At 54.7% G+C, this 14,363-nt stretch overlaps 5 protein-coding genes across 5 annotated transcripts; 2 read left to right on the forward strand and 3 right to left on the reverse strand.

Annotated features, from left to right (window-relative positions):
* Positions 1 to 5: 5 nt before the first annotated feature.
* On the reverse strand, positions 6 to 1,293 carry HER10_EVM0003048 (proteasome A-type and B-type). Its single transcript, XM_035472735.1, has 3 exons — positions 1,142 to 1,293; positions 905 to 1,052; positions 6 to 811 (listed from the first exon to the last, which is right to left on the reverse strand). Exons 1-3 carry the CDS (start codon positions 1,169 to 1,171, stop codon positions 198 to 200), a joined length of 792 nt encoding a protein of 263 aa, XP_035334767.1. The 5' UTR covers positions 1,172 to 1,293; the 3' UTR covers positions 6 to 197.
* Positions 1,294 to 1,586: 293 nt separating this feature from the next.
* HER10_EVM0011037 (HMG box protein) lies at positions 1,587 to 3,182 on the forward strand. The gene is made up of 2 exons (XM_035480479.1): positions 1,587 to 2,375; positions 2,476 to 3,182. The coding sequence occupies exons 1-2, from the start codon at positions 1,863 to 1,865 to the stop codon at positions 2,884 to 2,886; spliced, it is 924 nt and encodes a 307-aa protein (XP_035335343.1). The 5' UTR covers positions 1,587 to 1,862; the 3' UTR covers positions 2,887 to 3,182.
* A 21-nt stretch (positions 3,183 to 3,203) lies between these two features.
* On the reverse strand, positions 3,204 to 5,180 carry HER10_EVM0005863 (uncharacterized protein). The gene has a single exon (XM_035475466.1). It carries the CDS (start codon positions 4,946 to 4,948, stop codon positions 3,401 to 3,403), a length of 1,548 nt encoding a protein of 515 aa, XP_035334974.1. The 5' UTR covers positions 4,949 to 5,180; the 3' UTR covers positions 3,204 to 3,400.
* A 401-nt stretch (positions 5,181 to 5,581) lies between these two features.
* On the forward strand, positions 5,582 to 7,345 carry HER10_EVM0004047 (3-beta hydroxysteroid dehydrogenase/isomerase). Its single transcript, XM_035473705.1, has 2 exons — positions 5,582 to 6,169; positions 6,291 to 7,345. The coding sequence occupies exons 1-2, from the start codon at positions 5,681 to 5,683 to the stop codon at positions 6,930 to 6,932; spliced, it is 1,131 nt and encodes a 376-aa protein (XP_035334847.1). The 5' UTR covers positions 5,582 to 5,680; the 3' UTR covers positions 6,933 to 7,345.
* Positions 7,346 to 7,347: 2 nt separating this feature from the next.
* Positions 7,348 to 12,949, reverse strand: HER10_EVM0012694 (RhoGAP domain-containing protein). Its single transcript, XM_035482083.1, has 4 exons — positions 11,374 to 12,949; positions 10,616 to 11,312; positions 8,534 to 10,563; positions 7,348 to 8,479 (listed from the first exon to the last, which is right to left on the reverse strand). The coding sequence occupies exons 1-4, from the start codon at positions 11,722 to 11,724 to the stop codon at positions 8,018 to 8,020; spliced, it is 3,540 nt and encodes a 1,179-aa protein (XP_035335476.1). The 5' UTR covers positions 11,725 to 12,949; the 3' UTR covers positions 7,348 to 8,017.
* Positions 12,950 to 14,363: the final 1,414 nt, after the last annotated feature.

Consider the following 14,363-nt stretch of genomic DNA (forward strand, 5'->3'; position numbering starts at 1 on the left):
GATTTCATCGTGATGTCGATAAGCCCTGGGTTGCAGGGCTCGTGCTTCTCTTCTACTACTTGCGTCTCATGAGTATTCCCACCCACGGGACTGCCAGAGGTTATGCCGAATACCCAGTCATTGTCATTTCATTTCCACCCATTCTCTCACTGCCTGTCTCTCTATTTCCCAAAGATTCTTGTGTTCGTGCCTTCCCCTTAGTTCACCTGCGTGCCGTAGCCGCGGATCCGTTCCGCAAACTTCCAGCTCTGCTTCTCAAGCTTCTCACTCTCCTTCAAGTCGACTCCATCCTTGGTTACTACAGCGATCGAGTAGGAATCCGAGCTGCGAGCGTCACGGTAGAAGAGGACCTTCATACACTCCTTAATCACGTCGACGGCCTGCTCCTTGGAGAGCTTAGCGGCGGTCTCCTCGTCGGGGGCGTAGCGACGCATGATGGGTTGGGCGAGGGCTGAGCCGAAACCCGTTGCCAGGGAGGGAGAGGTGAAGGTGGTGCCGAGCAGGTCGGCGGCGGCGAGGAAGGGCTTGTTGTTGTCGTCGAGGCCGGCGACGAGAAGGTGGTTCCAGAGGGGGTCGAAGTCGGAGCGGCGCTTGTAGAGGAGCTTGGAGAGGTACTTGTGAAGGTTCGCGGCGTTGAGCCGGGCGGGGGCGTCGTTGGCCAGGTCGTAGGACTCCTCAATGTCGAGGCTTGAGAGATGGCGGTCGAGGTATTGCATGTCGGAGACGTCGCCGCCGAAGCCCACGACTGTGGAGTTGGCGAAAGTGCGGAGACGCTTGACGTCGGTGAAACGGGCAAGGGAGCCGTAGGATGCTATATGATAAAACATATGTCAGCTTTCATGATCGGAGCAGTATGGTGATAGCACAGGACGGTATTGGAGGGCGAGCAAAGACAAAGACGTACCCAGATTGTCGGCGGCGATGACGACACCTTCGCTGAACTTGATGGCAATGACTGATGTACCCGTGACGATGGGGGCCTGTGTCGCTTGGTTGGGACCATTCGTGTTCATGTACGAGCCATCGTAGGCTCCGTAGACGTCGTCTCTAGGCTATGAGGAGGGGTTCCGGCTTGTTAGTCCACGATGCGAGGCTGAGATTCCCAGGAAGGAGGGGAAGGGGGAGACTGGGGATTGCATACACGGCCCCAAGCTTGCGGTCTGTGATCCATGATGGCTGGAGTTTGTGTGGTTTGGAGATCGAAATGATGAAAAGGTGGTCGGAAAGGAGGATTGGCTTCGTCGTTGTTGCAAGTTCGTGGGTGGGTTTGGTGATGGTTTGGTATGTGAAGTTGATTGAAGCTTGTCCGGGGTGAGCTTCGCGTCCCGTGGGTGCCTCTGCAGGCTGGCTGGCTGACTGGCTGACAGGCCAGTTGCTCCTGCTGCTGCTCCCGCCGCCGCTAGAGCTACTGCGTCAGGGCTCTGGTGCCTGACAAACGGGGCCGCAAGTTTGGGGTGGGCTTGCCAAAAATGGTCAGCTTGGAGCTGTTGTGGTGGGTGATTGGAGGTGGCGTACTCGGAACTCTGTTTTGCACCCTTTTATCGAAGTATTCTGGTACTCGGTACATCAGAGCTCCAGGGGTGGATGGTCAAACAAACAAGGAGGTCGACCAAGTTCAGTCGCATTGCTCACAGTCCCTCGTCATTCCGTCAACACCACGGACGGCAATTGTGGTGTCGAAAACACACCCCCGACTCCCCCGACTCCCACGATTGGCCTGATCCTAGCCTCAATACCGCTCGCATTCGACTCGCCCTATCCAGCCCCTTCCGGATTGCCCTATCGCAATCGACCACCACCACTAAACATCTCCCAGCTCGCTCCAAAACACCAAACACCAGCCCACTCACAAGTTCACAACAATGTTGACAGCAATCGGCCGCGCCGCCGCTCAGCGCGTGCTCCTCCGCACCGCCCCGCTGGCAGTCCCGCGAACCCAGCTTGCCGTCGTGCGCGCAGCGTCTTGCCGCGGCTTCGCGACCTCGCAATGGGCGCGCATGCCTGCCACCAAGGCGGCGACGACCACTAAGACCAAGACGAAGACCACGGCCGCCAAGAAGAAGCCCGCCACCAAGGCCAAGAAGCCCGCCGCTAAGAAGCCCAAGGCGAAGAAGAAGGTCGCCGTGAAGAAGGCTGCGCCCAAAAAGAAGAAGGTCAAGAAGGTGGTGCTCACGCCCGAGCAACAGAAGAGGCTTAGGGTGCGGGAGTTGAAGGCGGCAGCGCTGCTGGAGGAGCCGAAGAAGCTCCCAACGAACACATTCCGGGTGTATGCTGAGCAACAATTTGCTACGGAGCCCACCTCAGATTTGAAGTTGACCGACCGGGTCAAGGGCATTGCCGAGTCTTACAAAAACCTGTCCTCATACGAAGTCCAGGTAAGGCCTTATCCTCTGTCTCGTTTCCTCTTCTGTGAACCTCCAACAGAAGCCCCTCGATCCATAGCAAACGAAGGACTGACAAATCTGGGATACATAGCGTCTTGAAGAGACTGCCGAAGCCAACAAGCTGACCAACAACGCGGCCTACAAGTCGTGGGTTGAGTCGCTCCAGCCCACGGTTGTGGCCGAGGCCAACCGCGCCCGCCTGAGGCTCCGCAACCTTACCGGCAAGCAGGTCCCGCGGACCATCCGTGACGACCGCCTCCCCAAGAGGCCGCACAACGCCTACGCGCTCTTCGTCAAGGCGCGATTCGGCAGCGGCGACTACTCCAACCACACTGGCAAGGCGAGTGAGAACATGCAAGCCATTGGCAACGAGTGGAAGCAGATGTCTCCGCCCGAGAAGATCGCGTATGAGGAGCTCGCCAAGGCTGACTTTGACCGTTGGGAGCGCGAGTCGCTGGAAATCTTGGGCCATGTCGTCAAGCGTAGCCCTTCTCCCGAGTAAGAAAAATTCACCCAGTTCAGGTCACGAACCTGAGCGGTAATCCCTTTCTTTCTCTCCTCGAGGATTCCCCTTGAGGAATAAATTCCACCCCGCGGCGTCAAGTGTCAAAAAAAAGTAGGATATGCCTGAGCGAGTTCAGCAGAGCGATGAATCGTGTACGAGGAGGAGCAAGTCGGGAAGAGGAGGGTATGCTTATTGGTTTTCCTTGTTCTGTACAGAGTAGGAATTGCTAGAAGGATCGGTCGATGTTCCTTAGCTGTATTTCAGATACCAAATGTCAAAGAGAGGTTTCGCGACGAGAACAAAAAGTTCAATTTGCTCCCTATATACCATTTTGAAGGTGCGCCCAATGTTTGTTTCTATGCTAATCAGGTTGTTTGCCCCGTATCCAAACTTGTCAAGCAATACCGCCCTGTCGAACCCCTTACCTTATGCAAACGCCTCGCTTAACCAAGGAAAACAAGAAGGAAGTAAAACGAAATGAAAACTGCCCGCCGCGTCGTCGCCCAGCCTACTACATCCCATCGTCGGGATCGCCCTCCACGCTCTCCCCAGAGTCGGAGTTTTCGTGTCCATTGGTGATGACGATAACCTCACCCGCACCGTCCAGCCACTTCGCCGCATCCTTCTTCAGCGCCCGCTCGCTCGCCAGGTACAAGGCCAGATAGATGTGGCCGACGATATGGCCCCAGCAGTACACGCGTATACAGGACCAGTCCTCTGCGCGTTTACACCAGACGCCCCATCCCGCGAACCCTTCGAGGATGTAATCCGTCAAAAAGTGCCAGGCTCGCTCGCGGAGACTCGGTCGCCAGCCGGTCCAGTCCAAATGCCAGTGGCCTCGCTCAAAGGGACGCAGTTCCCTCGTCTGTTCAACCGGGGCAAAGCGCTTCGATATCTTGAGTTGGCGGGCCAGCTCCTTCAGCTTGGGCGTCAGGAGATCATCTGGCGTCAGCTCGCTGGTGCCGACTGGGGGGCCGACGGGGTGGATCTCGAGACGTGCGAGGTAGCTCAAGTGCCTCTCATTAGGAGGCCGTTGAGGCCGGAAGAGATCGCTGGGCCCAGGGCCTACATCTGAGGAGCTTCTCGTGATGACCGACCTCGATTCCGAAATGGGCGCTGACCGTTTGTGCCGTTTCGATGGAAGAGGAGGCTCAGAGCCGGCTCGGTTTGGCGATGACGGTATTGCTCTCTTCCGAGGCGGTTGGCAAGGCGTGTCCTGTATTATCTGCTCAAAAGGAGAGCTGACTAGAGGCGGTCGCTTCAGAGCAGGGAACGGCGTGTTGAGGATTATAGCATCTCCGGGAATAGTAGAGGCTGCTGGCACTGGGGTGGCATTGCTCTTGATTGCCAGGGAGTTGCTCGACGTTACGAGAATAACCTGACCATCGTCCTCATCTTCATTACAGTCTGTCTCTATGACTGGCGTAGCCGTTGCGAATACTTCTGGAACTTGTTGTTGGCTTGCCTCTGGAGATAGTTGCTGAGATTCCTCATCGAGTTTGCTATCGAACTGCCCTGCCAGATGTTCAAAGAGTCGACTTGGGGATGAGAACTCGGCGAGACTGATGTCATATGACGGCTGAGAATCGCCGACGACACTGGGAGGAGCTACCCAGCTAGCCTGCGTGGGCTGTGAATCTGCCACAGGTTGAGACGAAAGTGGTAAGTCTCTAGATGCAAGTGGCCGACCGAGGCCCGGGGAATTTCTATTGTCCAAGACACTCCTAAAGGACAGTTGCTGTGATTCGAATGATCCAAACGTTGCGGGGTATTGAGGTGGCGGTGGTGGTATATATGGTGGTGATGAGGTTGCTGGTTGAGTTGTTTCGCTATCGAGGTTCGGCACATCTGACCAAGCAGGCAATGCTGGTGGCTCGGCCTCTGAGCTGGGGATAGCTTCGACAACTTCCTCTTCTGAAGGTTTGCAGAAAATATTGGCCTGTCTTGTTGGTGCAAAATCAAGATATGCCTGTGCAAGGGCTCGGTAGCGCACATCATCGATGTTTCTGCACGGCGCTGTGACATGCACTAGGATCTCAACGTTGTCGTGTGCCTCCATGACAACCTCACTGCGAGACTGGAGAGCACATTCATCTCCAAGAGCAAGCGCCAAGATGCATAATAACGGAAGGTGCTTTCGTGGGTAACAAAAAAAAAAGACGAAGTAGGTTACGAAGATGATAGGTCACGGTGGCTTTGACCGAAAAAAGTTGTGAAGGAGAATAAAGGAATCCCGCCTGTCACTCTTCGCCTAAGAATATGTCAGACTCAAGGTGAAAGTGAAGTCTTAAGAGACGCGCCTGCATAGCAGTCTTGAAAGTCAGTGCTCTTCAAGGTGGGGCACCCTGTTGCATTCCCCCAGCACCTCATGTCGTGGTGAATGCGGAAGCAGACATACATCTCACCGGCCCCACCACAACAGCGTCGTATGTAGAGAGTTGGATGTTCTGCGAGGTATTCTCTGGCATGTTCTCCATACGGATAGCCTAAATGCAATTAGCGCCACTCAGAGAGTTCAAAAGTAGTTATACTAACCTTGGAGGGGTAACATTGCCTAGTTGATGTGTACTAGGTACTCAAGCTGTACTTCGAAATTGGATCAAACAATTTGAAGCTTGGCCCATCTGGTGCTGTGCCATTACCCCAGAAATCCTCAGTTCAGGGGACCAGAAACAGCAGACCACGCCAATTAATTCTCCTTTCCCAGAGCCTCCTCCAACTCCTCCACCTCAGCCCGTGATAACACCCAGACTACCCTCTCTCCCACCCAAAAACCAGCAGCGCCGCGAACATGTCTGCAAAGCCCACGTCGCCCCCCAACTTGGGTAAGGTTCTCGTCGTCGGCGGCAACGGCTTCCTCGGCCACCACGTGGTCAACCAGCTCCTGGCCGGCGACCGCTGGGCCGTCGCATCCGTTGACGTTGTAGATCTCCGCTGCGCCAACAACCGCAACCCCAAAGCCAACTACCATGAGGCGGACATCACCGACGTAGACAAGATCAAGTCCCTCTTCGAGAACGTCAAGCCCGACGTCGTCGTCCACACCGCCTCCCCCGCGCCTCAGGGCGACAGCGCCATCGCAAAGGATCTCTTCCGCAAGGTCAACGTCGACGGCACCGCTTCCATCATCGCCGCCTGCCAGGCTGCCTCCGTAAAGGCTCTCGTCTACACGTCGTCCGCGAGTATCATTAGCGACAATGCCACCGACCTCATCAATGCCGACGAGCGTTGGCCCGTCATCCGCGGCGAACTGCAGACGGAGTACTACTCCGAGACCAAGGTGCGCGCGCCAGCTTACGAACCCCCGCCTTCCATTGCTCTCCTAACGCGATGGCCACCCTTCTCTGCTTCTCCTTCAAGTGTTGTTGCGTTACCAATAACTGACATGTGACCATCCGTAGGCCGCCGCAGAAGAATTGGTCCTCGAGGCAAATCGCCAAGACCCCTACCCCCTCCTCACATCCGCCATCCGCCCCGCGGGCATCTTCGGCGAGGGCGACACCATGGTGACGCATCAAATGGTCAAGATCTATCGGGAGGGCAAGACGGGCGTCCAGCTCGGCGACAACGACAACCTCTTCGACTTCACCTACGTCGGCAACGTCGCCCACGCCCACCTCCTCGCCGCCCGCCTCCTCCTCGCGACCGCCGCCTCCTCCATCACGCCCCTCGACCACGAAAAGGTCGACGGCGAGGCCTTCCTCGTCACAAACGACAGCCCCATCTACTTTTGGGATTTCGCCCGCGCCATCTGGCGCGCCGCCGGCTCCGACAAGGGCACCGACCACGCCTGGAAGATCTCCCGCGAGTTCGGCATCGCCCTGGGCTTCTGCTCCGAAATCTTCTTCGCCATCATCGGCAAGCCGCCCATCTTTAACCGCCAGCGCTGCATCTACAGCTGCATGACGCGCTACTACAACATCAGCAAGGCCAAGCGCCTGCTCGGGTACCGACCCATTGTCGGCCTCGACGACGGCATCAAGAGGGGCGTGCAGTGGTTCCTGGACCAGGAGAAGGCTGGCAAAGTGAGCGTCAAGGCATAAACGGCGCTGTTACAAAGGCGATCATGGTTGTTATGAAGGGCGGTGGTGTTTTAGGGATATGAGACCTTGATGTTGAAAAAAAGTTTTCAGAGATTTTTCATCGTATATACATACAACCCCTCAATGCCAGAGGGAACTAATAAACGGCCAATAAACGGTCACATCATGAGCAAGAGCAACACATCCCAGCAGGCGTTGCGAATGGGATATGAAACATGGTTGTAGGACACGCGAGCAGCAACATGTTTGCACACATACTCAGAGGCAATAGTTGGAGAAAACCTGCAGGCAATGCTTGGCCTGTCCTATTCGCATTGGCAGAACTACCTAGGTGGCCCTTTTACTCCATCCATAGCTATACGGAGGAGCGTCTTTCAAAGGCGAACAATAGACGAGGTTTCCCCCTTCCTCCCAACCCCTTTCTCAAGATGCGCGCAAACGTGGCGCACTATTCGGCCTCCTCCCTTCCCCCTGGCTCCAGATCATCTCACAAATGTAATCCGACATCTCTCTCTTTCAACAAAAGAAGCGAAGCTATACTAGGTCTCTCGCGCAAGCCAAGAAGAAACGAGGCCAGCTGTCCAGCTCGAGACATATCAATCAAACCAGACCGGTATCGCCCATCGACAAGTCAATGGGCCTAGGGCCTTTACTCCAAACAAGCCAGGGTCAAACCAAGACCACCAATCCTCTTTCCCCCCCTTTCCAGTAGACGACGGGATCGTATTTTGTGCGAAGGAACACCAGCAGACCGTTAGGATACCTCATTCCATATCGATCCGATGCTTCACTCTCGGAGAAGCCAAGAAGCAGAGGGTTTGACAAAGTGTTGGAAGAGAACTTTGAAAAGAAATAAAAAATCATTCATGCCGCCTTGTCGTGAGTTGAGTAGCCGAACAAAAGAAAAGTCTTTTGTCCTTTTGATGAAAAACGGTTGGGAACGCCGCCAACAATGCATGGATATGTGACTCTCCGAAACCCCAAATCGCAGTCCCAATAGAATGCGTAGCAAGTGATGTGAGCCTCGTAGGAAATCACTCTTCGATATGTGTGTAGTTTTGCTGTTGCGGTTTGGTTTGGTTGGATTATGTGTTTCCACCTACGCCAACACCGCTGTTTTGTCTTCCCCAAACCCCACCTGACTGGCGCCATTCTCTCTTTTGAGCTTCCGAAGGGCCTTCGGTGTCTGAATGCTCATACTGGCTTCCGCCATAGGGTGAAGGGTGGCCATTTTCTTCATGTGGCCGCCATCTTTGGGGTGGTGTACCAGGATTGGGTTGGTTGAAAGGAGGAATGGGCATGGGCGGTTCCTGCACAGTGCGGACGCTGCTCTCTTGCTGTTGCCACAGAGCGGGGTCAGTCTCAACCCTTCGGGGAGGGGGCCGGGATGAGTTGTCTGGTCTGTTAAAGACCTCATTGACTTCGCCCAACCCTGGTCTTTGACCCATGCGGTCCTGGTAACGCTTAAGAATGTCCTTGGTAGTGAGATCGGCAGTGTTGCCAAACACAAATGGATCGTTGACCATTTCCATAAGCTCGTCAGGAACCTACAAGAACTAATTAGTATCGCGAAATGTCTGATGACGGGATAGCAATCTTACCAGGCACATCTCTTCGATAGAGGTGATCATATCGTTCACGGCGACAATCGCGAACATAGGGTCGCTGTCCAGTGCAGGCGCTTTGTTGCTGTTGTAAAGAATGTTCGGTGCAATAACGGTTGCAAGATTCTTGATGTCCATCCTAGATCCGGCTTCCTCGTCCACTTGATGGAAGGATCCAGCCCACTTCAAAAAGCAGAACAGAATCTCCAAGCAGTCTCGGTGAGCCTTGGGCAAGAGACAGCAGATGAGGTGCAGATACGACTTGCGCTTTGCATCGTCCTGAATCTTGGCGACAGAAATCCAGAGCTTCTGGAGCTTGAAAGTCAAGAGTGGATCGGGCAGCTCACGCAAATAGCGCTTCAACAAAGCGGCAACCTGTACAACAGGCTGGTCCATGAAGCTAATGCTGTCGCAGCCTTCCCGGTCGATTCTTTCGCAGAGCTCAGACAGCTTCTTGATGTTGCCGTTCTTTCGGAAAACACCCTCAACGGAAAGATCCATCTTTCTCATGGATGAGATAAGGTCGTCAATGATTGCAGGAATCTTGAGTGTTCCGGGGCCTACACCGTCTGTTGACTCGGCGCCATCCTTGTCAATGATGACGTCCAAGGGTACTCCGAAAATGCCCTTCTTCTTGACATTCTTCGGCCGGTCGTTCTTGAATGCCTTGCCCAAGTTTTTCCAGAACGTCGGCTGCTTTCTCGACTCGATAAAGCTCAATAGCTCTTCCAGAGGGAATTCGTTCTCAACGGCAGGCGCCAGAGTCAAGACTGCCAGGTGACGCACGATGAAGTACTCCAATCCCGAGAGCTCCGAAAAGTACTTCCGTCCCAGACGCTGAGGCATCGCATCGCCCATGCGCAACTCAGCCTCTCTACCTGCCGACTGCGATCTTTGATGTCCCATGGGGTCGGTTGCGGGGGACCGGAAGAGTTCCTGGCGGTTGGGCTTATATTGTTGCTCTTTGACTTGTTCGGCAGCAACGATTCGCGGGATATCGTCCAGCGTCAGAGCGTCTTGGTGGTTGAACATTTTGTCCGTTGTGCCTTCGTCGTTTGGGCCTCTTCGTTCCTCGAGAATATGGAGGTCCCCATCAGCTCGGCCTAGGTCCTCGCCCGCGGATCCTGGGCGAACGCTGCGTCCCTCAGGCCCGTCCATAATGCGCGACGTTCTGGCCTTGCGAAAGCTTGAAGACAAATGCTTGTCGAGACGAGTACTTCTCAATCGGCGAACATCATTCAGCGTGTTCTCGTAGGAAGACTCGCGATTGTGCTCCCGTTGATCTCCAGCGTACGACTTCGAGCGGTTGTCTGAGTTTAGGTAGGGTGCTTCTCCGGGAGCCAAAGTTCGGGCACCCTCGCCTGGACCATAACCATCCGAGTTCTGGTCATCGTTTTGCCGAGGCAAAGCGCCGTTGCTTCGTAGGATGTCCAATAACCGCGCGAGCGCCACCTTCAACAAGAAAACGTACTGCTGGAGCTTGGTGACATGCTCGAAAGGCGGCATATCATCACCGTTGGCGCCGATGCAGTTGTTGCAGTAGATCTTCTTGTCAAAGGCATTGTAGCGAGCATCTTCCAGCTTGCGACCGATATCTCTTGTGCAACGTGAGCAGCTGACACAGGCAATGTGCCATCGCCGGTCGGAGTTCTTTGCGCACTCGTCTTCGACAGACTTATTGCAGAGTGCACAGTGATCAGAATCCTTCGCCGAAAGGCGCGAGTTGCCTGTAATAGCCTGTAGGGTGTTGTCGTCGGGCTTTACGCTGTCCAGTTCGCTCAGGTCATCCAGGAACTGATAAATGCCGTCGGAGCTCTTAGACTCCTTCTCAAGGCGCAACGCTCCCTGCAGACAGATTCGAATGAGAAGCTTGAGGTAGTGAGCAAGACCTGTGACTAGGGACAATAACTCTTGAGTGACGCCAAGCTTGCGGGCTCCCGTGTCCTGGGTCTTGGACAGCAGCGAGAAGAAAGATACTATCTTTTTGCACAGAAGCTTGGCCTCACGACCGTACGACAATCCTATTTCTGGACTGTTAGCGAAGAACGTGATCTGAGAGTATGGCTATTCAAAGCTCACCTTTGAGCTTCAGTTGATCCATGGAGTAGTCCAGGCGATCAGCAGACTGGAACAAGATCTCAACATGCCAGATAAACTTCTTGGCGACCAGCACACCGTCAACATAGGCGCCGTTGCTCACGTGGAGGAGCATATCGGAGATGCATGCCGCAGACGACTCCTCGAAAGTTGACAGGACACTCCAAATACGGTAGACCTTCTCCTCCATGCGCTCTTCCTCCTCTCTAATGATGTCGCGCGTCGCGGGGTCGTCGGTCTCCTGAGGTAATTCGGAGGGGTCACTCGGCTGCGTAAGTCGCACGTTCCAAAACTTGTGGATCATGTAACACTCGGGATGCCAGTGCTGGTTCTGGCCGTTCCTGTAAATTTCCACAAACTGCTTGAGAATTGCAGTCTGGCAGCCATTGCATCTTTGCGCAAACTGCGTAGAGTAGTGGTAGTGACAATACACGTTGCCATCGTGCTCGTAGTAGCTGTCCTGCGCGCCAAAGACCGTGGGACACAGGGAGCATGTGAAATGGTCGACGTGATACTTTCGGTCGAGAGCGGTGATGTAGGAGCCTCGAAGGGCGCCACCGCACTGGAAACAAAGTAAACCCAGCCGGCGGAAGTAGTCTGTCTCGCATAGAGGATACTGCCCTTCACCACCTTCGTCATCAACGGGAAAGAACTTGGAGGCTACAATCTGGCCGCAATCCTAGTGGTAAAATTCGAGTTAGAACAATTGGAGAAGAACAGGGGATATTCTGAAGACGTACACGACACTTGAAGCAATCCAAGTGAAAGGTTCCGTCCAGTGCGCGAACGAATTGGCCGGTGAGAGGCTCTCCACACTTCTTGCAGGTCCTCTGTTGACCGCTGGCTGACCGCCCACCTCCTCTTCCTTTGGATCTACTGCGTTCACCGCTCCGCCTTGAGTCGCCCTCTCGACCAGGTGTTCTGGGGCCGGGCGAACGTGAGGGCTGCTGTGAGCGATAATTTCTTTCGGGAGTTCTCCTTCCTCCATTCTGCCAGACTCCATCACCGGGATAACCAGGTTCCATAGGGGTGGCGGCGGGGTGGGCTTGCAAGCGGTCGTCCGGCGCCCCATGATCGTAATCCGACGCCATGGTGCAGTAGTGTTCGCGTCGTCTTGTCTGCGCGTGGTGTGTTCGATTACAACTCTTCACTGGTAGGGCGGGATGAATTGGAAAGCGGCCCGTCAGCCTTGAGTGTCGGAGGTGGGAGTTGCCAGGAAATTATCGGTCGGCATCAGCTGGGCTGCGAAAATGCCGGGGGGTGGTCGTGGTGGAATGGGTAGGTAGGTATGTACTGGGGTCGAGAATTGAAGAAAAGGGTCGTCGTCGCACGGCGGCGGTATCGTGCTGGGCGATAGTAAATAATTCGGGTAACAGCCGTCAGGTACTCGCGAGACTGGCGGGAGACGGGTAGCCACGTCGCAGGCGCTGGGCTGAAGGGGATGGTGGTGGTGAAAGTAGTGGTAATCGGGGTTGGGATTGGGATTGGGAGTCGGTCGAGTACGAATAGTCGGGGGTCAGGGTGAGGGTGAGGGCGTGGGTGAGAAGAGGGTCGGGGAGAATGGGTCGGGGTCGTCGAGGTTAGGTTGTTGGCTTGTGGTAGTGGAGCAGCCCAGCAGCGACAGGGCGACGTTTGGAGCAGGAGCTGAAATGCTGCCAGCGACCGACCGAACACTTTCGTCTCTCGTCTCGTCTCGTCCGAAGAAAGGAAGGCGGAAATGAGATTGAGAAGCGGGGGGAAAAACCACACAAGGGCGGACCACAGTAGTAATGCAAGGCTATGTGATGCGGGAGGGGGGAAAATAGGTAAAACCTAGAAACGTCCTGTCCTGGGCGTCGTACACGTAGTGGTAGTGGTCGCAGTCCAAAGTCCAGCACCAACACCGGCTGGAGAAAAGGAAAAAAGGGGCCGGGTCGAGGATGATCAAAGGAGTGTGGGCGAAGGCGCGGTGGTGGTTTTGTTGTGAGGCGTTCGTTGCTGGCCGTAGGGAGATTTAGTGTGGACTTGATCGGCTGCACCCAAAAAGATGGGCGAATCCCAGGGCCGGGCTGTACTGTGGGTGCAGATGTGGGTGATGTGAAGGTAAATAAATGGGCAGGAGAATCCAAACCCTCTATCGTCTTTTTTCTTCTTCGTCTGCGTTTTGTTTGTCCGTACCTTAAGCCTTGAGCACGCAGAAAAGATACCTCGGGAGGAAGAAAGTAAAGCAAGGTATGTATGGGAAGATGAGGTACCTACGTAGGCATGTAGGTAAAAGGTACGGATATGAGGCGCCAAAAGTGAGGTAAGTGGTGTGCACTGTTGCCGTGCCTGCTTCTTGTGTGGTGTGGTTTGTGCGGGTGGAAGGTAAGTAGGTACCTAAGGCAGTGGAGGGCAGCGGGCGGTAAGGCGAGTAAGACGGAGCGGAGTGAGAGCTGGGCGGGCATGGGATGGGAGAGCCGAGAGAGAGCAATACCTAGAGTGAGACTCGGTCAGGTTTCTTACCTTACCTAGGTAGGTATTGCCTTCAGGCAGGTACCCAAAGTGCATGGGAGGTTCCTTACGTTACGAAAAGCCAGCACCCAGGCACGCAGGAAGGCAGGCGCGCCACACTACGGAAAGTGTAAGGTACCTTCCCGTCCCTTCCTAGGTCCTTCGGATACCCAAATTACTCCTCACTGCCGTAAGGCGCTAACACTGGGGATCATCATCTCTATGCACTGTTTGGGTTCTTCAGAGACGCTGGCTTGTGGCGTTCCAAAGGATGACTTCTTTTTTTATTTTGCCCATCTCCTTCCTTCAAAACCCCAGTCTGTCTGCAACGAGGTCGAAAGATACGACGGCTTACCTACGCAGTACGTGATGTACAGATTAAGATACCCCCGGCCAATGAGAACGAAGGTGACAACATGTTTGGCCTCCAAGTCATCGACGTTGGGCTTTGCTGTCCATACCTATCTGTAGGTACCTTATTGAGCCTGCACCTGCATGGTGGCACTTCCGCCCTCTCCCACCTTCCCAGCCCAATTGAGACGGTGAGTCTTCTGTCGTCTGTACCGTGTACGAATACCTGTCAGGCAACCTCCAACGAGGGGAAGTTATCCAAGTAGAACAGCCAGCAGCACCTGGCAACAGAAGCCGTCTGCCATGCAATGCCTCGCCGGGGGCCCTTTCATTGGGCGCCCCCCTCTTCTCCCAGCGGAGAACGGGACAAGTCTGTCTCGTCCTCACTGGACATGGAAAGGGAACCCGTGATGATGATGGGGATCCAATGCTATTTACAGTGGAATTGCAATGCTCCTGCCAGGACGAGCGTGTGGATACCATACCTTTGCCCCCATTGGTGCTTCGGCCGAGGAATCAAGTTGACGTCTGTGCACGGTCCACTGCAAAGATGCCCGCACAGCGGAGAAGGAGGAGGGGCTTCACAGCATTTTTGGGCGCTTGGCCGAGCAGGAACGAGGTCAGGAGCAGACAATCTGACCCGGGACGCGAGACGTTGCCTTCCTATCGAAACCTTACCCCCAAAGTTTCTTACATAAGATACCAAGGCACCTTTCCACAAAACCTTGATTTTCAAGTCCGATGATGACAGTCAACCAATTCCTCAATGAGAAAAGGTCACAATATACAATTAACCCAGGTTTCCTTAGGAAAGCTGTGGTAAACAGCGCAAGAAAGAAAAAAGCATCCGATCACCTGCAACATCACGTGGATCTGGCTGATCTTCGGCCATCTCCCTCCTTGGGAT

The sequence above is a fragment of the Colletotrichum scovillei genome, assembly GCF_011075155.1.
Source record: "Colletotrichum scovillei strain TJNH1 chromosome Unknown Contig00004, whole genome shotgun sequence".
NCBI classification, from domain to species: Eukaryota; Fungi; Ascomycota; class Sordariomycetes; order Glomerellales; family Glomerellaceae; genus Colletotrichum; species Colletotrichum scovillei.